This window comes from Xenopus laevis, chromosome 7S (genome assembly GCF_017654675.1).
Source record: "Xenopus laevis strain J_2021 chromosome 7S, Xenopus_laevis_v10.1, whole genome shotgun sequence".
Classification (NCBI taxonomy): Eukaryota; Metazoa; Chordata; class Amphibia; order Anura; family Pipidae; genus Xenopus; species Xenopus laevis.
Window position 1 is genome coordinate 18467083 of NC_054384.1, and position 22448 is coordinate 18489530.

The 22448-nt window shown below is 38.9% G+C and overlaps 1 protein-coding gene across 2 annotated transcripts in view; it reads right to left on the minus strand.

Moving 5' to 3' along the window:
* Positions 1–1622: 1622 nt before the first annotated feature.
* Positions 1623–22448, minus strand: part of wbp1l.S (WW domain binding protein 1 like S homeolog) — a 46884-nt gene continuing 26058 nt past the window's right edge. For both annotated transcript variants that reach the window (XM_018227440.2, XM_018227441.2), the window contains exons 2-4: positions 21154–21256; positions 4909–5070; positions 1623–3444 (exon numbers count right to left, since the gene is read on the minus strand). In XM_018227440.2, the coding sequence (XP_018082929.1) occupies positions 2720–3444; positions 4909–5070; positions 21154–21256 (990 nt within the window). In that variant the 3' untranslated portion in view covers positions 1623–2719. The remainder of the gene's footprint in view (positions 3445–4908; positions 5071–21153; positions 21257–22448) is intronic.

Below are 22448 nucleotides of genomic sequence, written 5' to 3' on the forward strand. Positions count from 1 at the left end.
ACTTTGTGCGATTTCTTAAAACAAAGTGCTCCGAGTGCCATCCTGCTGGTTATTTTCATTCTAGCTGGCGAGAAGGCAGGGGAGGCAGTTTGGGGAGATTAGTCACCCCGAATAAGAGGAGATTTGTCACCGGGCGACTAATCTCCCCCGAATTGCAGCGTGTCTCTGCCCTAAAGAGTGATTGAAGTTTATCAGAGCACATGACTTGGGGCAGCTGGGAATAGGACAATATGTCTAGCCCCATGTCAGATTTCAAAATGAAATATATAAAAATCTGTTTGCTCTTTTGAGAAATGGATTTCAGTGCAGAATTCTGCTGGAGCAGCACTATTAACTCATGCGTTTTGAAGAAAACTTTTTCCCATGACAGTATCCCTTTAATGGAATACTTTTTTTTTTTACATAAGACTGTGCACTTGGGAAAAAACAAGCTACCGGTCTTACTAACTTCTGTAGAAAGTATTCTGCTTTCACAAGTGATTTAACTGCAGTGACAATGTTGCTGTGGACCTCCCAGATCAAACTGGGTTTATATTATTTTCCTACAGGCCATAAAGTGAAAAGAGGCAGCGGACGCAGAGGTACCAGAACATTTCTTTAATTAGTCAACAAAAATGACAAAATCCAGTGCAAAAAAAAAAAAAAAACGGTCAGATGTCAATTCAGGTTTCCCACATACAATTTGTTGCAGATACCAGAAGTGCACATTTGTAATATTTAAGTAAAAAAAAAAAAAATTCCCAAAGACAGAACATTATCCGCCCCGTCAAAACACACAAAAAAAAAATGATAAAGTTCTACTTTTCAACAACCAATGTGTCACATGATCAATAGGTGGTCAAGATCTTGCCTGAAATTTCGCTAAGTTCCGACAATTCCCAGCTTCTCTTCATTACTGTAGGGAATGTTCTAGGCTCGTCCGGAGAAAGCGCCGCTAATAAATGGGAAACCAACACATTATGGAATCCGCTCTCACGCATGCAGTCTAGAAGCATAATAATCATCACTGTGCGACCACAAAACAAGACTTTTTTATTTTTTTTTAGTGGTCATCTTAAAGATTGCATTGATTTTAAACAAAAAAAAAAACAAAAAATGGAGAGAACTAAAAAACAAAAAATACTGCTGAAAACTTAACATCTCTGATGCACAAGAAAAAAATCTCATAGTAGGACTGATGAAGGCTACGAGTGCTCTGCTTATCTGCTTATAGCCCCGATCAGTTACTACAATCGAATGATCTCTGTGCAAAATCTCAGTGAGCTGAAAACCTGTAAAAAAAAAAATTAAAAAAAAAAAAAAAAAGTATTTTTATGAGCAGGCCAGCTGCATGTTGCTTTGAATTACAATAATATGCTAAAATGTTAGTAGTTGCTTTAGTAACAATGGATACATATAGGAAAAGGAAAGCTTATTTGCTACATTTAGAAAATGGCTTATTCTGTTTAAAAAAAAAAAAAACCAAAAAAAACAGAGAGAGCCAGAAACAGAGGTTAATCCTTCAATAACATAAAAAACCCCGAATCCTTTGCAAAAGATTCGGCCGAATAGCGAACTGAATCCTACGAATTAGGGGTGGGAAGGGGAAAATTTTTTACTTCCTTGTTTTGTGTCCCTTCCCGTCCCTAATTTGCATATGCAAATTCGGATTAGGATTCGGTTCAGCCGGCAGAAGGATTTGGCCGAATCCTGTTGAAAAAGGCCAAATCCAGGCGGAATCCCTAACCGAATCCTGGATTCGTTGCATCCCGAGATCATATACCTTATTTAGGGTTTATCCTAAAGATGAATACAATGAAAACCACATCTAAGCAAAGTTCTAGAACTTCTTCTCATCAGCCAGAACAGTCAGTATTATCTAATGACTGTAGGAAGAGGCTGGGAATGAAGTAAAACAGGAGTCTGTAGATCTAGAATATACAGTATCATTTGTACTTGTCTTCATTTAGCTTAAATTGCTTGTTCGTCCCCATTTTTTTTAGGCACATTTCACATAGGGTCTTCTCATCGACTGTTACTTAACCCCCCCCCTAGCCGATGCCCATAATAAAAAAAAAAAAAAGAGCTTAATCACAACATAGGGGTGACAGGTAGAAGGCCAATGGAGCCATTAGCTTGGAGGACTGTGAAGCTCAGTCCGTAAACTAAACTTGTTTTTTTTTCCCGATTTGTTCATGGCCGCCCACCAGGACAGGTGTATAATGCTTTGTTATTGGTGTGTCCTTCGCTATTTGCTTTTAACAAGCCTTTCACAAAGTTTATCTTAATGCTTCTTCTAGCGTTCAGGTGCCACGCAAACACCAACTAGTCCTATCATACAAAAAGTATTGTCAGAATGTCCTTTAGCACAGTATATGTTTACTAAGGGATTTAAGAGCACCAGGAGACTGTTGCTGACCTAAACCCAATATTAAGGCTCATTAGAGCCTTCTTAAACCAAACTGTCCCTTTGCCGCCTGTCTAAAGCTCAGGACTCTTTGTTTATTCTCTTAATAAACCATCACCAAAATCATCAGTACCAAAGTCCGATTAAAAAAAAAAAAAAGGCATTCGTTGAAGGACTGGGCACCTGACATGGTCTTCTCCCTCAGGCTTTGGTAAAGCAATTCCAAGTTTTTTGTTTTCTTCAATGTACAGAAAAAAAAAGAAAGAAAATAATTAGACAGGCTCAACACAGTCACTCAGATTTTTTTTTTCCATTCTGTGGCATACTTGTCCTTTAGCCACAGGAACTGCCGCTGTTATGAGAATTTGGAGAGTCTTGTTCATTGATTGTGTTGAGCAAGGTCACAGGTTGACGGGGCATAGGGTTATGATCCAGATCTCTAGATCCTAAGGAATGCGCAAATATCCCTTCTTCCTCCTCATCATGGGGTTGCGCGTCACAGGAAGTGCAGCTATCACAGAAGCCATCCACTTCATTATCCAGAAAGCCATCAAGTTCTTTGAAGTCATCATGGTGACCCCTGCTGCACACACAAACTTCAATACCCGAATCTCCGGTGAACCTTCGATGTCGTCCTGGCGTTTTGTCCTTGCCGTCATAGTAACTGCTATGGTCTAGGCTTTCCGAACTATAATGCTTCAAAAGTTCTTTGGAGTCCTTGTCTAGGAAAGAGACTTGATCAGCCATCTCCTCCAACTCTGCTCCACCAGCTGGATCACTGGAGTCAACACTGTTGTTCTTTTGTGTTGCTCGTTGTAGGCATGTGGTGGAAGGTTCACAATCGGCAATGCTTGGAGGCCTCGTTCCACTTCCGCTTGCTGAGGCTGCTGGGGAGTTTGTCTGGCTATGCGGAGCAAGATTATGCACAGAATCTGGCGCTGGTGTGCTTTCGCAGGTTGTGATACATTGCTGATGCAAGACTGCATATGGTGGAGGAGGTGTTGGGGGGCGATTCACCACTTCCTCATAGGGAGGTAGCAGATAGTTTGGCAAGAATCCTAAGAACAAAAGAAGAAAAGTTTAATTTCTCCACCAACGTCTTTTTTTCTTTTATGGTTAATGCAGGAATGGTGTCCATTTATGTTATCAATAGTCCCTTAGCACAGAGCTACTAATAGCAGCAACTTTTTATCGCTACAAAATACCCTGCCACAGACAATACTAAGAATTGCCTTGGCTAAAGCACACATAGAGGCACAGTATTAATAAAATCCACTATTTTGGATACGGCCAAACCCCGGAATCCTTCACAAAAGATTTGTCCGAATACCGAATCGAATCCTAATTTGCGTATGCAAATTAGGGGTGGGAAAACATGTTTTACTTCCTTGTTTTGTGACAAAAAGTCATGTGATTTCCCTCCCCGCCCCTAATTTGCATATGCAAATTAGGATTTGGTTTGGGACGGGCAGAAGGATTCTGCCAAATACGAATCCTGCTGAAAGGCAGAATCCCGAACTGAATCCTGGATTCGGTGCATCCCTTAAAATAATCAAATGTTTTTCAACTCGTATGAATTGAGACGACCCAAAAACACGAATAGAATTTAAAAAACTAGAATGTCAGGAAGGCTGCGAACATCACCAAATTGATCCCTGGACCTCTCCCATTGACTCAAACAGCAATTCAGCTTTTAGGAGGTAAATAGTCGAATTCGAGTTCTTAAAGGGCCAGAGTATGATAAATCTTGAAAATTTAATTAAAACTCGAAGAATGAAGTTTGGATAATTCACAATTTGAATTTGAGAGTTTTGACTACAAAAAAGTGTCATTTCACATAAATGTATTAAAGCCAATTATCTCTATCATCTATTTTTTAGCTGCGAAACGTAGCTGCTACTAGTAGTCTTCGGCCTAATGGATGCTTCCTATGCACATCAATGTGAAATTTGTTGCTAACAGGGAACATTAAAAAGGTGGTTCACCTTTAAGTTAACTCTTAGTAATGGCTAATTCTAGGCAACTTTTCAATTAGCATTCCTTGTTTTTTTCCCCTTTTTTCTATCAGTTTTTGAATTATTCTTCTGATCCATTCAAACTGACCCCATCTAAAAAAAACAAAAACAAATGCTCTGTAAGGCTCCAAAATGTATTGTTACTTTTTATTACTCATCTTTCTATTCAGGCCTCTCCTACTCATATTCAAGTCTCTTATTCAAATCAATTCATGGTTGCTAGGGTAATTTGGACCCTAAGAAACGGATTGCTGAAATTGCAAACTGGAGAGCTGCTGAATAAAAAATGCAAAAACCACAAATAATAAAAAATGAAAACCAATTGCACTTGGTCTTAGAATATCACTCTTTTCAACTCAAAAGGTGAACAACTCCATTAATCCTGTCACTAGTCATAAGAAGCGGTTGAACCAAATACCCCAACTGCGGAACCTAGAAAACCTGGTCACATGGCTAGAAAAAGGGCAAGTAAAACGGTTAGCATGTCGGTTGTTGATGAATACGTACTGAAATAGAATGGCACGTTTGAATAGCTGTGGGCTTCACGGTAGGCTATCAGGTTAATCTCATGCTGCCTCTGTTGTGCTTGGAGACGGTGCTTGGCTCTTCGGTGATGGCAAACGCAGCAGCAGCTAAGGATTATGATAATAGTCCACACGAGCCAAAACCCTGTAAAAACAGCAGAGGGCAATGCCCATTAGACCTTACCATGGAAATCACTTAAGGCCCATAGGGCACACAACAGAAGGCATGGTAACAAGTAATACAATCAGCAGGGTGTTTATATGTACCTGTAGCTCCTACAGATTAAAAGGGATACTGTCAATATTGTATTTTCTATTAAACTTAATTTGTATGTCCTCTATCCAAATGTTTTGAGTGCAATGTGATCTCATAAGATAAAATGGCACAATAAACTCTGTATGTAAGGGTAGTGGAAGCTGGGGAGATTAGTTGGCCAGCGACAAATCTTCCCTACTTCGGGCGACTAATCTCCCCAAATGCCTTCCCGTCGGCAAGAATACGAATAGCCAGTGGGATGGCATACATTTCTGAAGTCGCCCGAAGTTGCATCATGAGGAAACTTCGGGCCATCCTGCCGGTGATTCGTATTCTTGCCGGTGGGAAGGCATTTCAGGGATATAACCCCAAACAAGAGAAGATTTGTCGCTAGGCGACTAATCTCCCCAAATCCACCACCAATAGGGTCAGCCCGGCAACAAATCTCCTCTTCTTCGGGTCGACTAATCTTCCCCAACTGCCTCCCCTGCCTTCCTGTCAGCTAAAATGTAAATCCCCAGCGGGGTGGCACTCAGAGCGATTCATTTTTCCTCAGGAAACTTCGGGCGACTTCGGAAAATGAATCGCTCAGAGTGCCATCCCGCCAGGCATTTACATTTTAGCCGGCGGGAAGGCAGTTCAGGGAGATTAGTCGCCCCAATAAAGAGAGAGATTTGTCAATGGGCTGACCCTAAGGGTGGTGGATTTGGGGAGATTAGTCGCCTAGCGACAAATCTTCTCTTGTTTAGGGTTATATCCCTGAAATGCCTTCCCACCGGCAAGAATACAATTCACTGGTGGGATGGCATACGAATCGATTCGGATTTCCGAATTCTCCAGCAGTTTCCTCATGATGCAACTTCGGGCGACTTCGGAAATGTATGCCATCCCAATGGCTATTCGTATTCTTGCCGACGGGAAGGCATTTGGGGAGATTAGTCGCCCAAAGTAGGGGAGATTTGTCGACGGGCGACTAATTTCCTCAAATCTGCCTGTGTGCCCTGTCCTTTTAGCCTGAATTTAATTTGTTACTATAAAAACAAACCCACGAGAACATAGCCAATGAAAGGACTTCAAAAATGTGCCTATACCTTGTTTGTGGCTCACACTCCACATTGAAAACAGAATGTGTTTATCTCACTATCCCCCCCCCCCCTTGATTAAATGAATTTTTCCAAGTTAATCTTTTTTACATTACTGACACAGCAGGTATTAATACTCCCATAATCCCTTAGATTTTAGTGACCAAACGCAAAACAAATATTTATAGATTTTGTTGCTAAAGAACCCGAAGAGCCAAGAGCAGCCCAGGCTTCTGCTTTCCCTGAGCAAATAGACTGTATTTGTACAAACAGCCTGGGGATTGCACGAGCTTCTTCAGCTTATTGAACTATCTGCCCAACAAGACTCCTAAAGCAATAGATCTGAAATAATGTTTGGAACGGTGCCATACACTATGCCATCAGCAGACGGTCACAAACGACAAAAAAATGGCAATTTCATGGAATCATGAGTGTACCCCAAGTCAACTTTGGAGCATACCATGCAAAGTTATGGGGAGTTATTCTAATTTTTTGCTGCCCATGCAGTTTGCGGAGGTGACACAAACCCCTTTAGTGTAATGGCACCATCACATATTTATCTTGTTGTTTTCTATATTAAATGTATAACCCCATAATCTCCCATACATCCCAACATTTTGGAAATAAAAAGAGGGATAAAAAAAAGTTGGTGCATGTAGCGCGCCACATTTTTGACCACGCCCATTTTTGTTCAAGCCCCCTAATTACCATGTTCCTTTTACAAAATTTTGCAGGATATGAAAGTTTGAACATATTTCTGTGTTTTTTTTTTTTTTTCAATTATTACAGTTTTGCTAATGAAGGTGAATTGCCCTTTAAGCTGCAAGTCTGACTTTTCCCAAGGGACTTCTAAATTGTTACAAAAGTATCTTATCTGCTGCTGTGGCTGTTCTGTGCTCTCTGGCAAAAGCCAATTAAGTTAGAAACGTGGTTTCTTTTTCTGGCTGGTCAGTGCAGAGAAAAACTGGACTTTCCAGTACAAACGAGGGACTGCGGGTTGAGCTGTCAAAAGAGAGACTGTCCCTCTAAAAGGGACAGTTGGGAGGTAAGCATAACCTATTACTAGTGCTGAACAACAGCCGCAGCTAAGGTTGTTTTCTCGAACACTCCTGTAATTCAATGAGCCACAGACAGAAATAGATATGACTTAGTTTTGTATTGAAAAAGCCCATCCAGCCCAACCCTTCCAAATGAACCTCCTTTCACACAAACCTATCTATAAACTATATATAGCAACAGATACCTATACTAATCGTAGATCTAGAGTAGAGTACTATGCTTGTCCAAGAAATCATCAATTTAGCCACTCTAAAAGGCATTAATAGAATCTGCCATCACAACCTCAACCAGCAGGGAATTCCACTTCACTGCCCTCACCATGAAGTCCCACCTTCAAATTAAAGTTCTGTTCTTTATCATGCCCCCTCGCAGGCACTTTTTCTCCATTTTTTAGGACCCATACCAGCAATCCGCATTATTTTACCCGCTACCCGACCCGCAAGTACCTTATTCGCAACCCGGATCCGCTGACCATCAAGAATCAGGAAGTGCTGTCGTAAACCGGACGTGACATCATCAGAAGTAGTCGTGATCAGAAAAGAAAGGAGTAAACAGGAAGTGCTGTCATTGTAAACCGGACGTGACGTCATCGGAAGCAGACGTGACCAGAAAAAGGGAGTAAATATCGCTATTGAGAAGAACCACGACCTGACCCGCGTCTATACCCGCATCCCGGAACTGCTATCCGCAACCCGCAGGTTTTTGCTGGTAACCCGGGGGTACCCACCCCGCTGCAGGAATCTAACTTTTAGTGCCCTCCACAAGGTCATTAATAAACCAGTTAAAAATCTGAGGGCCAAGTACAGAGCCCTGCGGTACTCCACTAACAACACTGGTCTTATTAGACAATGTTCCATTTATCACTCTGTAATCCTTCCTTCAGTCAGTTCTCTATTCAAGTACAAATACATTCTAATGTGATTTACTGATAAAGGGTAACTGAACCTGGTTTTAGTGTTATTTGCAGTGATCTCAAAAGCACACCTACAATCTCTCTTTCTGCCATAAACAAGACCCCGCGGCTAGCTTTTTGTTTGCAAAACTATAGACATCAGGGCTACAATATTAATTTCCTCATGCAAGCACAAAAATTTGTGCTTGCTTTAAAAGTGCATAAGCTACCCTTCCTGATAATATCTTTAATCTTTTTTACTGTTCAGGACATTGCCCCTCTACGGAAAACCCCAGATCAAACTGTTCTTATTGTGGTAATAAAACAAGACAGAGCATGAACATTCTGATCTTTTCCAGCTTGTTAGGCACTGGGCTGAGCAGCTGGGCCCAACAGGTTCTTATGCAGTTAAATGGCTGTGTGAGATTTTAATCATTTTTTCCAGTGCAAGGAAGAGCGAAGTCCCTGCAGGGCTGTAACGAGAGCTTCGGGAGCCCGGCTGAATGGGCTGATCAACATTCTTTATTCCCTTAAGTTTCCCATTCCGTACATCCTTACCCAGGGCATGGCAGCACTACAGCATTCCTGCCACTTCCTAATGCAGGTTAAAGGGAGATTTATAGGTGCTGAGTGAGTACATTGCTTTCTATTGGATGTACAGGCCAGGCATTTTTCTGATAGAAGAAAAATATATTCTGCCAATGGCTACCAGGGAGTAACTAGTATATTATTTATGATTATTTATCACCCTTGGCACGAAACGCGTCAGGCTTAATAATGTCCTAAATAAAGATTTTCTACATCATTTGAGCTCCTCTTTTTCCAGTAACGGTAAGTCTCTCCCAACTTTTGCTTGACATTATTTAGGATTGGTTAGAACGGTCTTTAGTGGGGACATTGGTAGGGTTATTATCCATAGCCCCATTCTTTAGCTTTGCAGGGGAAAAAAGTAAAGGAAAAGTGGAGGGGCCACAGCTTTTAAATAGGGTATGAATAAATCGGGGGTAAAGAGTGGAAAAATAAAAAATAAACTAAATAATTAAAGCGTAAATAAAGAGGACAAAGGGTTGTTTACCTTGAAACACTTTTTCAGTTTAGCTGGTTTCAGTTCACCAGAAATAAAGACTTTTTCCAATTACTTTCTATTTTCTATTTGTTACGGAGTATCTTAATATTGAAGAATAAAGTTTCATTTTTCACCTTCTAAAGCAGCTCTGGGACAGGGGGTCACCGACTCTTTAACTGATCTAAATTGATACATGTTATAGATACATTTATCTTTATCCCTGCTGAGCAGAATCCCTGAGTTTCATTAAAAGCAGCTGTTAGAATTGATACAATAGTTGCTAATATTCCACAGACACTGCTGAAAAATGTATCAACTAAATGTAGAAAATTGTAACAGTTTAGATGCTCCTGGATCACTGGGCTTCCGGACTGAAACACCTGACACAGGAACATTAAACTTTAAACTTAAATTTTGGGAAAAAGGTCAAAAATAACAGATGGAAAGCAATTGAAAAAAGTCTTTTTTATGATGAAAGGATAAGTAAAGCTTCAAAATGATTGAATGTAAAATTAATGAGGGTGCTATTCGAAGCACTTTTGCAATATACATTATTTATTTTTTCTAAATTCCAAGATATTAAAGGATTTGTTTAGTGTTAACATCAATGAATTTTGTTACAACAGCGCCACCTGCTGGTCATTTTCTGACCACCAAGTAGTCAAGGAAGTTATCAGCAGAAAGAAAGAGGCTGCTCTGATGTTCTTCTGTTTAGGAAAAAAATTAGAAACCTTTCTCACATCTTTAAGAACATCAGAGCTAGGGATGCACTGAATCCAGGATTCGGTTCGGGATTCTGCCTTTTTCAGCAGGATTCGGCCGAATCCTTCTGCCAGGCCGGACCGAATCCTAATTTGCATATGCAAATTAAGGACAGGAAGGGAAATCACGCAACGTTTTGTCACAAAACAAGGAAGTAAAAAACGTTTTCCCCTTCCCACCCCTAATTTGCATATGCAAATACCGGTTCGGTATTCGGCCGAATTTTTTGCTAAGGATTCGGGGTTCGGCTGAATCCAAAATAGTATCTCCCCGAACTGCCTCGGCGTTTTTCCACATAGGCTACAACGCAAAGTCGCCTGCACTAATGCAAACGCGGCGAAGTGTTTTCAATAGTCGCCCAAAGAGGCAACTTTGGGCGACTATTAAAAATGCATTGCCGCGTGTGCATTAGCGCAGGCGACTTTGCGTTGTAGCCTATGGGGAAAAACGCAGAGGCAGTTCGGGGAGATAGTCGCGCAAAAGACGTGACGATTAGTCGCCAGGCGACAAAATCTCCCCCAAATCTCCTCGTGTGGCCTTACTCTTATCAGAGCAGACTCTTTATTTCTCCTGACAACTTTCTTGACTACTTGGTAGTCAGAAAATGACCAGCAGGTGGCGCTGTTGTAACAAAATTCATTGATGTTAACACTACACAAATCTTTTAATATCTTGGAATTAAGAAAAAATAAATAATGAATGTATTTTGAAAAAGTGCTTCGAATAGCACTCTCGTCAATTTTATATTCACTTATTTTTAAGGTTTACTTATCCTTGAACAATCTGACAACAACTGAACTGAAAAAAAAAAAGTGTTTTGAAGTTGAATAACCCCTTTAACAAAATCTGGAAACCATCGCTTTATGACAACGGAACAAGATAATTACAGCAGGTCTCGTTCACATACTGTAGACTTGGTGGGAGAATATAGTGCAGATTTCCTCTATTTCCCATCACTTCATGCTTATCTATCATGCTCACCTGTATTACACATATAAATCACAATTTAACGTATTTGTTCAGATCAGCCACATGGCAATTTCAGCTAAATCAGTAACATTCCTCTTGGGTATCATGTCCTTAGGACTTTGTATTCCAGCTGGGGGGGGGGGGGGGTAGGACACATTTCTTCCACATTAAGCACTGCTTCTACTTATACGCCCAGTCTGCCCACCTGCTGGCATATCATATTCTTTAATCCCCAGCAGCATGAATGCAATCTCAATAGTAAGAGATCCCATTAAAGAGCAACGTGTTTATCGTTGCCTGGGAAAGTTTGCTGATCAGCGAGACTTCCCAAACTGTCAAGCCTTGTTTACCATAACGGAGCATCCAAATCGGTTGCCCACCCAGCCACAATAAATTGCAAAAAAACACTCCTTTATAAATTTTGGAGCAGATTGATTTACTGCTCATCCTCGGCCACCCCACCCTCAGTCACCATTCCAACAAGCAGTAATGAGAATCAGACCTGAAAGGGGAAATATAAAAATATATATAAATATAAAGGATCAATTATCCGGAAACCCATTATCCAGACAGCTCAGAATTATGGAATGCCCATAATCTCCATTTTATCCAACTAATTAAATTTTGAAAACGGATTTCCTTTTTCTCTGTAATAATAATAATAAAACAGTAGCTTGTACTTGATCCCAACTAAGATATAATTAACCCTTATTGGAAGCAAAACCAGCCTATTGGGTTGATTTAATATTTACATGATTTTCTAGTAGACTTAAGTATGAAGATCCAAATTACGGAAAGATGTTATCCCGAAAACAGCAGGTCCTGATCATTCTGGATAACCAGTCCCATATTCATATTAGCTGTCTAAAACTCTCATAAACAACTAAGGACAGAATAAGTATGTAAATAACATACTCACTCAATAATAATAATCTCGTGCTTTTGCCTATGAAATGGACTTTGCCGCAAAACTGCACGGGAATGTTATAATTATGTATAGTACAGAGCAGTCAAAGATGTCACACGTCACCCAGTGCTCCACAGAGGTCAGACATTGCATATTACAATGTAATTTAATTATATCGGCTCAATTTTAGTCATCTGATGGGGTGGGAAGAGCCAAGTTGTATAACCAGTTATATTTTATCTATAGACTTTTAACTTAGGAAGGAGCAGTGTGCCCCAGAACTTTGTAAAAAAAATTAAAATAAAAGCACAAAATAGTCATTGTGTAAAAAATATTTGATGTATTCAGTATACGCAATAAGGATGTCCAATCTACTGCCTTCAGTCTGTGGTTTAACTTTAACTCCCAATATCCACTGGCAACTGGAGTGGGGCATTGGGACCTGTAGTTCAGCAAGAGCTGGAGGGTCGCAGGGTGGACGCCTCTGCCTTAGACAATACCCCTTCTTAGACCGAGGCCATTACGGTTATTGCTGCTGGTAATTAGTGATAAATAAAAACTAGGGATGCACCGAATCCAGGATTCGGTTCGGGATTCGGCCTTTTTCAGCAGGATTCGGATTCAGCCGAATCCTTCTGCCCAGCCAATCCGAATCCTAATTTGCATATGCAAATTAGGGGCGGGAGGGAAATCGTATGACTTTTTGACAGAAAACAAGGAAGTAAAAAATGTTTTCCCCTTCCCACCCCTAATTTGCATATGCACATTAGGGTTCGGATTCGGTTCGGTATTCGGCCGAATCTTTCACGAAGAATTCGGGGGTTCGGCCGAATGCAAAAAAGTGGATTCGGTGCATCCCTAATAAAAACACAGAGGATGCCACAGATCTATAGAAACAATAAGCTTCAGGCTTATCTACTCTGGCACAGAACATCACTATGCCGAGTAAACTAATAAATAGTCCCATCTATTGGTCAAAAAGAGATATGCTTTATTTGTTAAATGGGTTCTGAACCCCAAAATTTAATTGATATATATTCATAATCAGAGTGCTTCTCTGAGTACTTTACTGTAATTTACATACTTATTATATCCATAGTTATTTATGAGAGTTTTACACAGCTAATACAGGTATGGGACCCGTTATCCAGAATGCTTGGGACCTGGGGCTTTCCGGATAATGGATCTTTACATAATTTGGATCTTTATACCTTAATGGGGTTGTTCACCTTAAAACTCCTAGTTTTCAGATAGTTCCCCAGAAAAAAAAAAAGGCTTTTTACAATTACTTTCAATGTGTGACAGTTTTTCCTAATATTGAAGTGTAACGTTTGATTTTTCACCTTCTAAAGTAGCTCTAGGAGAGGGGGTCGCCGACCCAGTAAACTGTATTAAATGGATACATTTAGTTGATACATTTCTTATCTTTGTCCCTGCTGAGCAGAGAATTCCTGAGTTTCATTAAAGGCAGCTGTTAAAATTGATACAATAGTTGCTAATAATTTATTGGCTAAATGTAGCAAATTGTAAACATATAGAATCAGCACCTGAATTACTGAGCTGCCAGACTCAAACACAAGGGACATTCAACTTTAAACTTAGATTTTGAAAAAACGGTAAAAACTTTTTTCACTTACTTTCCATTACATATTTTTTTTTTTTATTTGGGGAAAAAACTGAAAACAATTGAACTGAAAAAAGTGTTTGGAAGGAGAACAACCCCTTTAAAGGTCCTCGTAGACGCAAAGATTTTTCATTGGTGAACGATTGAATTTCAGCGCAGTCCGACCACTCCGTCAAATTATCGTGAAGTTAGTGGGAATCGATTGATTGTAAATCTTACGATTTTTTTGTCCGACATCTGTCAGAAAATTGATCATCCAGGATAAAAAATTTTATCGATCCCAGTGCAATCTATCTATGTTTGCAGGGCCAAGCAGGCAGCTCCCCTTTGTTTTCCTTGCAATGGTCTTTTTAGTTGACGGACAAATCGTGTATTTAAACAATCGTTTCGAGATAATCGTGGTCTCATAATGACGAAAAGATCTTTACATCTATGGCCAGCTTAAGTCTACTAGAAAATCATGTAAACATAAAATAAACCCAATAGACTGGTTTTGCTTCCAATAAGGATCAATTATATCTTAGTTTGGATCAAGTTCAAGCTACTGTTCTATTCTTACAGAGAAAAAGGGAATACTTAAAAAATATGGATTATTTGGATAAAATGGATTATATGGGCCTTTCCTTAATTCAGATCTTTCTGGATAACGGGTTTCTGGATAACGGATCCCATACCAGGTTTTGGCTAAACAGTCCTCTCTAAAATTCAACAACCCTAAGATAACGGACTATACCTGAAGGGCACAGGTGTGGGCCCAAACCCCAGTGTTGCCCTGCATAGTTACAATTTAACAACTAGAGAAGCCACAATAAAAACAGAATAAATCACTTTATTCAGTTATATATATTTTTAAATATTTTTCCATTTATTTAAAGTGATTTTTTCTCTGCCTAACTGCAACTTTCCAGGCTACATATATCTCACTGTCCTGTGGCTACTGGAATTCCCCAGAGAGGCCCAGTGGCCCCAAGGAATGTCAGCTGTAACGAATAAGCAAAAGTGTTTTTATTCCAGATTTCTAATTATGGGTTGACAACAGATCACATGATAACCTAGAAGTGTAAAGCAAGACCATAGGAAAGGTTTCTATAGCAGCAAACATTTTACGCAGTGTATAAAAAGATGTGTGAAACATGTAAACAACAACAGACTGAATATTGGGGTCTATTCATAAGACAAAATTACAAACGCTTAGAAGAAAAATACTGGATGGGTATAAAAAGTATCAACACATTTGTGGCCTTACAGAGCATTTGTTTTTTAGATGGGGTCAGTGACCGACATTTCAAAGCTGGAAAGAGTCAGAAGAAGAAGACAAATAATTCGAAAAACTATATCAAATAAATAATGAAGACCTACTGAAAAGTTTCTTAGAACTGGCCTTACCATAACATACTTAGGGGGCTATTTATCAAAGTCCGAATTTATCTCAATATTTTCTGAAAAGAACTCAGAGCAAATCCGCACAGGTTTTTTTGGGCTTATTTATTAATACACTTTCCCGAAATTCCGGGAAAAAAAATCTTGAAAAATCCCATTTTGATGTTTTTTTGGATTTTGCATCTGATTTTTGCTTTTTTTCTGTTTTTTCACCCCAATACTCCAGATTTTGGCCGAAAAATTTTGCCAAAAGCCCAGCGCACATCAAAAAAAATCATTGGGACTTCTCCCATTGACTTATATGCAACCTCGACAGGTCTGAGATGCTGGATTTTCAGATTTGGACTTTTCCATCCTCTGGGTTTAATAAATTCCGAAAAATTTGTGATTTTTTAACAGTCCAATTTTTTTTAATAAAAAAAAAAATTCTCGAATTTTTCATGATTTTTGCATTTGGAGTTTAGTAAATAACCCCCTAAATGTTAACTTAAAGGGGAACTCCGGCTTCCAAACCAAAATTTGATGAAGAGGCCCACATAACACAGAAACTCCTAATATACCCATCACAGTTACCGGTTTCTTCAAAAAGTATGAATAAATGCCATTTTCTATGCTGAAATCTAGCTGTTTAACAGTTCTTCTCTTTCTGCATCATTTGAAATCCTGGCAGGGAAGGAGGGACTAAACACTGATGTTACAAATTGTAACAACTTCTCCAAAGCTTCCAGACAGCATGCAGGAACTACATAACCCACAATGCATTGCACTGGGATGTTCCTTTCCTTATTGAAATCAAGTGTGCAGGGAATTGTGGGGTTTGGAGGATGCAGGCTGAGGACAGCTGGTTGTTGATACAAAGTAACAGTAGTCAGCCAGCTCAGAAAAGTAGTCAGACAGATCAGCAGGAGAGCAGGAGGCTAGGCTTAGGGAACTGTTCCAAACCACTAAAAATCATGACAAGTCTGCATATTTTATAATTGATGTATTTTGCAAAGTTGATTGAAATTATGTTTACTTTTCAAAAAGCTTAAGTTATGTTTGAGTGGAGTTCCCCTTTAAAGGTGAACCACCCCTTTAAAGCCAATGTAAGGCAGAAGGAGTAGATTCCAGGACAAGGTGCAGATAACACCCCATGTGTATTTGGTTTAAAGGAATTCCTTTTAGGTTAAACATATGAAATCCATGTGCACGGCAGACTTGCAAGTAATATACCGTACAACCCACATTTTGCGGGGGGGGGGGGGGGACAGGAACAAAATGGTGTAAAATACATAATGCATTATAAATGGGTGTGACTACAAAAAAATGGTATACGGTACAGGAAAACTTAAAATCAGGGAATGTAAAATTGTTAATTATTCAGGCGATTAGGGTTTCTACTTCACCCCTTCAACTCTGGACACGAATTAAAACTGCATACTGATCGCTGTTTAGTAAGTAATTTAGATGCATTCTGCAGACTGCACGGTTCCCTGAACCTAAACTGATAATTAGCCATTCAGTATCTGGATTTTATAGGAGTCGGTAAAATATTAACTGCCCTATTAAGTTACAGGCTATTTGCGGAGATGCATGCTAAAGTAGTTCTGTCTGCAGCATGCATCGATGTGGATTACTAATTAGCTATGAAGTGCATCGCAACATGCAGCCTCTGGGTTTTATTGCAGTTCTAACAGAGAAGAACTGCGTTCATGCGTTCAGCGGCAGAGGAGCGCAATAGTTTATGCACTGAATTATTTTCAATGTGGCTGTACTCACACAGACGCATGCAACGCCGAACGCAGGTTAGGACGCAGCATGTTGCATTTTTCCTGCGTTCGACGCTTACATGCGTCTGTGTGAGTACAGCCGCATTGAAAAGAATTAGTGCGTATACTCCTGCACTTCCCTGCGGCTGAATGCATGAAACCAGAACGCAAGGGAGCTCAGCTAAAAATGCTCATCTGTAAGAGCCCCTAACTCCTGTATTTTTTTTCCTGTGTTTACAAAGCCCTTATTATGAATGTATAAAAGCGGCAAAACCTTTTGCAGGGCTGAACAATAGAATTGAGTATACATTAGCTTTACAAATACTAATTGGGGTAAAAAGGACCCTGCTCAACACAGCTTACAATCTAAAAATGCTCATGCTATTGATCTTCCTTACTCCATTTTTAGTTGTCTCCACTTCTGTGAATAACCCCCAAGTGCTGTAATAATTTATTTAATAGGATATATAAAGACCAGTGTGGGTTAGCATTTTTTTATGATTGCATATTTATAAATAAACAACATATTCTGCAGCGCGAACAAATAATGGGAGGAAACAGTGTAAACATTGAGTACAAATTTATCTCAATATTTTCTGAAAAAAAATCTACACAGCTTTTTTGGGCTTATTTATTAATACACATTCCCGAAGAGGTTGTTTGCGGCAAAAAATCCAAAAAACTGTGAAAAATCTGATTTTCACAATTTTTCACCCTATAAACTTTGGGGTATTGCCAAAAACACAGTGTACATCAAAAAATCATTGGGACTTATCCCATTGACTTATATGCAACCTCGAAAGGTCTGAGATGCCAGATTTTCAGATTTGGACTTTTCCATCCTCTGGGTTTAATAAATTCCGAAAAATGTGTGATTTTTATTTTTTTTAAAAGTCCGATTTTATAAAAAAAAAAAATCACCAATTTTTCGTGATTTTTCCATTTGGAGTTTAGTAAATAACCCCAAAAGATTCAAATACAAAGCAATCGACAACCGATCCAAGAGGCAAAGAAGGCCCTGCTCCGGAGACATTACAATCTAAAAATGCTCATTAATCTTCCCTAATCAATTTTTGGTTGGCATCACCCAAGTGAATAACGTAAAAATACTACAGGTATGGGACCTGTTATCCAGAATGCTCAGTACATGGGATTTTCTGGACAATGGATCTTTCTGTAATTTGTATCTTTATACCTTAAATCTACTAGAATCATTTTGCCCCCAGTAAGGATTAAATATATAAGTACAAGGTACTGTTTTATCATTACAGAGAAAAGGGAAATCAGTTTAAAATAATTTGCATTATTTGGTTAAAATGGAGTCTATGGGAGAAGGCCGTAATTCCGCAATTTCCATAATTCGAAGCTTTCTGGACAATGGGTTTTCCGGATAACGGATACCAAACCTGTATTATGATTTAATTAAATCACATGGGATTTAACACAAACAATAAAATGAATTTATACACTGAACATAAAAACCAACAACGGATTCAAAAAGGTAAAGAGGTTCTGGTCAGTTTTACTACAGGTTATGGTCAGTTTCACCTGGCTTTCTCCACTTCGGTGAATAACCCCCAAGTGCTGTAATAATTTATTTAATAGGATATATAAAGACCAGTGTGGGTTAGCATTTATTATGATTGCATATTTATAAATAAACAAAATATTCTGCAGCGCGAACAAATAATGGGAGTAAACACTGAACATAAAGGGGGTTATTTATCAAAGTACAAATTTATCTCAATATTTTCTGAAAAAAAATCTGCACATCTTTTTTGGGCTTATTTATTAATACACTTTCCCGAAGAGGTTGTTTGTGGGAAAAAAATCCCAAAAAATAGTGAAAAATCTGATTTTCATGATTTTTCACCCAAAAACTTTGGGGTATTGCCAAAAACGCAGCGCACATCAAAAAATCATTGGGACTTATCCCATTGACTTATATGCAACCTCGAAAGGTCCGAGATGCCGGATTTTCAGATTTGGACTTTTCCATCCTCTGGGTTTAATAAATTCCGAAAAATGTGTGATTTTTATTTTTTTTTAAAAGTACGATTTTATAAAAAAATCACCAATTTTTCGTGATTTTTCCATTTGGAGTTTAGTAAATAACCCCCAAATATTCAAATACAAAGCAATCGACAACCGATCCAAGAGGCAAAGAAGGCCCTGCTCCGGAGACCTTACAATCTAAAAATGCTCATTAATCTTCCCTAATCAATTTTTGGTTGGCTTCACCCAAGTGAATAACGTAAAAATACTACAGTTATGGAAACTGTTATCCAGAATGCTCAGTACATGGGATTTTCTGGACAATGGATCTTTCCGTAATTTGTATCTTTATACCTTACGTCTACTAGAACCAGTAAGGATTAAATATATCTTAGTTGGGACCAAGTACAAAGGTACTGTTATCATTACAGAGAAAAGGGAAATCAGTTTAAAACAATCTGCATGATTTGGTTAAAATGGAGTCTATGGGAGAAGGCCGTAATCCCGCAATTTCCATAATTTGAAGCTTTCTGGACAATGGGTTTTCCGGATAACGGATACCAAACCTGTGTTATGATTTAATTAAATCACATGGGATTTAACACAAACAATAAAATGAATTTATACACTGAACATAAAAACCAACAACGGATTCAAAAAGGTAAAGAGGTTCTGGTCAGTTTTACTACAGGTTATGGTCAGTTTCACCTGGCTTTTTCAAATAAACAAAAAAAAACAAAAACAAAAAAAAAAACGGTTACACGTATCGGGAGCAACAGAGTTCATTACTTATTAATGCTTCTTGTAAACCAGCAGTTATTTAAATGAATCCAGGCAGTGCCAGTTTTTAGAGTATCATCAGTTCAGGTTTAACGGGATGATTACGGAAATCAGGTTATACCTACCTCTTCTGGCATCGCAAGTCTCCACCTTATTACTATGCCAACTAAACTTTTCTAAAATGAATTTTGTTGTTGTACAGTGTTCCGGCTTAGGGCAATGGCATCTGGGGCATTTCGTCATTCGTGCAAAATTGCCAGTGGCAAAACAAATGAAAATATCCCTCTGGAACAACATCACATCTGCCAGAAGTATCTCCGCAAAACAAGTAATCACCGGTGCATGTTCCTGCAATTACACACGTTTACTGCATATTTTCCAATGCGCAGCTGCAGCTCTGTGTGCCAATGTTCTTAAAGGGGACCTGTCACCTTAAAGGGATCCTGTCATCGGAAAACATGTTTTTTTTCAAAATGCACCAGTTAATAGTGCTACTCCAGCAGAATTCTGCATTGAAATCCATTTCTCAAAAGAGCAAACAGATTTTTTTATATTCAATTTTGAAATCTGACATGGGGCTAGACATTTTGTCAATTTCCCAGCTGCCCCCAGTCATGTGACTTGTGCCTGCACTTTAGGAGAGAAATGCTTTCTGGCAGGCTGCTGTTTTTCCTTCTCAATGTAACTGAATATGTCTCAGTGGGACCAGGATTTTACTATTGAGTGCTGTTCTTAGATCTACCAGGCAGCTGTTATCTTGTGTTAGGGAGCTGTTATCTGGTTACCTTCCCATTGTTCTTTTGTTTGGCTGCTGGGGGGGGGGAAAGGGAGGGGGTGATATCCCTCTTACTTGCAGTACAGCAGTAAAGAGTGATTGAAGTTTATCAGAGCACAAGTCACATGACTTGGGGCAGCTGGGAAATTGACAATATGTCTAGCCCCATGTCAGATTTCAAAATGGAATATAAAAAAAATCTGTTTGCTCTTTTGAGAAATGTATTTCAGTGCAGAATTCTGCTGGAGCAGCACTATTAACTGATTCATTTTGAAAAAAAATGTTTTTTTCCATGACAGTATCCCTTTAAGAAATAATTCCAATTCCTATGGTATTATGTTAGTCGAGCAAAATAAACTTCACTTACACTATATAAAGTATTTAAATCTTGATTCCTTTAGTCTTGGAATTTACTATTATCATACATCATACAGGCAGGAGCCTTTTTGTGGACACTTTTCTTAAGGCAAACTTTGCATCATGGAAAAATCTTGTTTATGCACCAGAATGGGGCACCCAATGTCTATGCCCAAGCACTGGCTAAACATTAGATGGTGAGGAGGAAGGGGGAATATGGGGTGGGCTGCAAAACCTAGGAAGTGCAGAAAGTATAGGAAAGTATAAGCAATTGCTTGCCCCACCTCTATGCCTTAGGCATAGAGGTGGGGCAACATTATATGATTGACAGCTGAGACTTTCAAACAAGTTTATAACAGGTATAGATGTTTTAATTAAAAAAAAAAATTGGGCTTCATGTTTGCAAAGGACTAATATTATTATACAGTTTTTTATATCTGGGTGACAGGTCCCATTTAAAGGGATGCTCTAGTCTGCTTATTTTTATTGGGTGTAATTGCACCAAGATATTGTGATTGACAGCAGTATCATGCCTCAGCAGAAAAAATAAAAATAAAAAGATGGGGAGCTACTTACACCATAGTTCATAGTAGTAATTACAGCACTGGGATTGTCCACAGCAGTGACCGGTTTCACATATGTAACTCTGATTGTTGATCCCGATGCATGTCTCCTTATCCTAAAATAAAGTAAAAAAATATACATGTTAATACTAATCTGAAACCAGACAGCTTCAGCTAAACACAACACAAAGTCTTTCAAGTTTTAAAGAATTGTGTTGTGCAGATGTAGGTAAGATAGTAATATAATCTAGTGCACAGTCCTTATTTGTAGGGATTCTGTCATGATTTTTATGGTGTAGTTTTTATTTTTAAATTACACTGCAAATAATTCACTACCATATAAAATTTCATTCCTGAACCAGCAAGTGTATTTTTTTAGTTGTAATATTGGTGTGTAGGTGCATCTCAGGACATTTTGCCTGGTCATGTGCTTTCAGAAAGAGACAGCACTTTTGGATGGAACTGCTTTCTGGCAGGCTGTTGTTTCTCCTACTCAATGTAACAAATTGTCTCAGTGGGACTTGGCTTTTTACTATTGAGTGTTGTTCTTAGATCTACCAGGCAGCTGTTATCTTGTGTTAGGGAGCTGCTATCTGGTTACCTTCCCATTGTTCTGTTAGGCTGCTGGGGGTGAAATCAGAGCACAAGTCACATGACTGGGGGCAGCTGTGAAACTGACAATATGTCTAGCCCCATGTCAGATTTCAAAATTAAATATAAAAAAAATCTGTTTGCTCATTTGAGAAATGGATTTCAGTGCAGAATTCTGGTGGAGCTGCACTATTAACTGATGCGTTTTGAAAAACAAAACATGTTTTCCCATGACAGTAACAGACCTGTCAAAAAAGAATTTTGCAACATTGTTTAAAAACAAACAACAACAACCGGGAGTTAAGCAAATGCTGCTTTTAATAGCAATTGTTTTTACAAACCACTTTAAAAGCACTAGAGATTTTAATAAATGTATATTGGAAAGTTGCTTAGAATGGGTTTTTTTTTTTATAGAAAAAGTTTTATTTTGGGTTGACTTGCCCTTTAATAAAACCCCTGTAAACCCAAACAGACAAATGGATATGCTGGGACCTGTAGTTTAACATTGGTAGGGCTGCAGCCAGGCAGACACTTGAAATGAACTTATTTATCCCAGGCAGCTGCAGGGTGAGGGAAACACATCTAACCCTTTAAGAGACATGATGGGAAGCAGCAGGTCAGAAAGGGAGGTTGTTACAAGTTCAGGACAAATACTTGGCAGTGCTCCTACTCCAAACTGGGAGACAGCAGGGTTATTTGCTACTGGGGCCTCCTCGT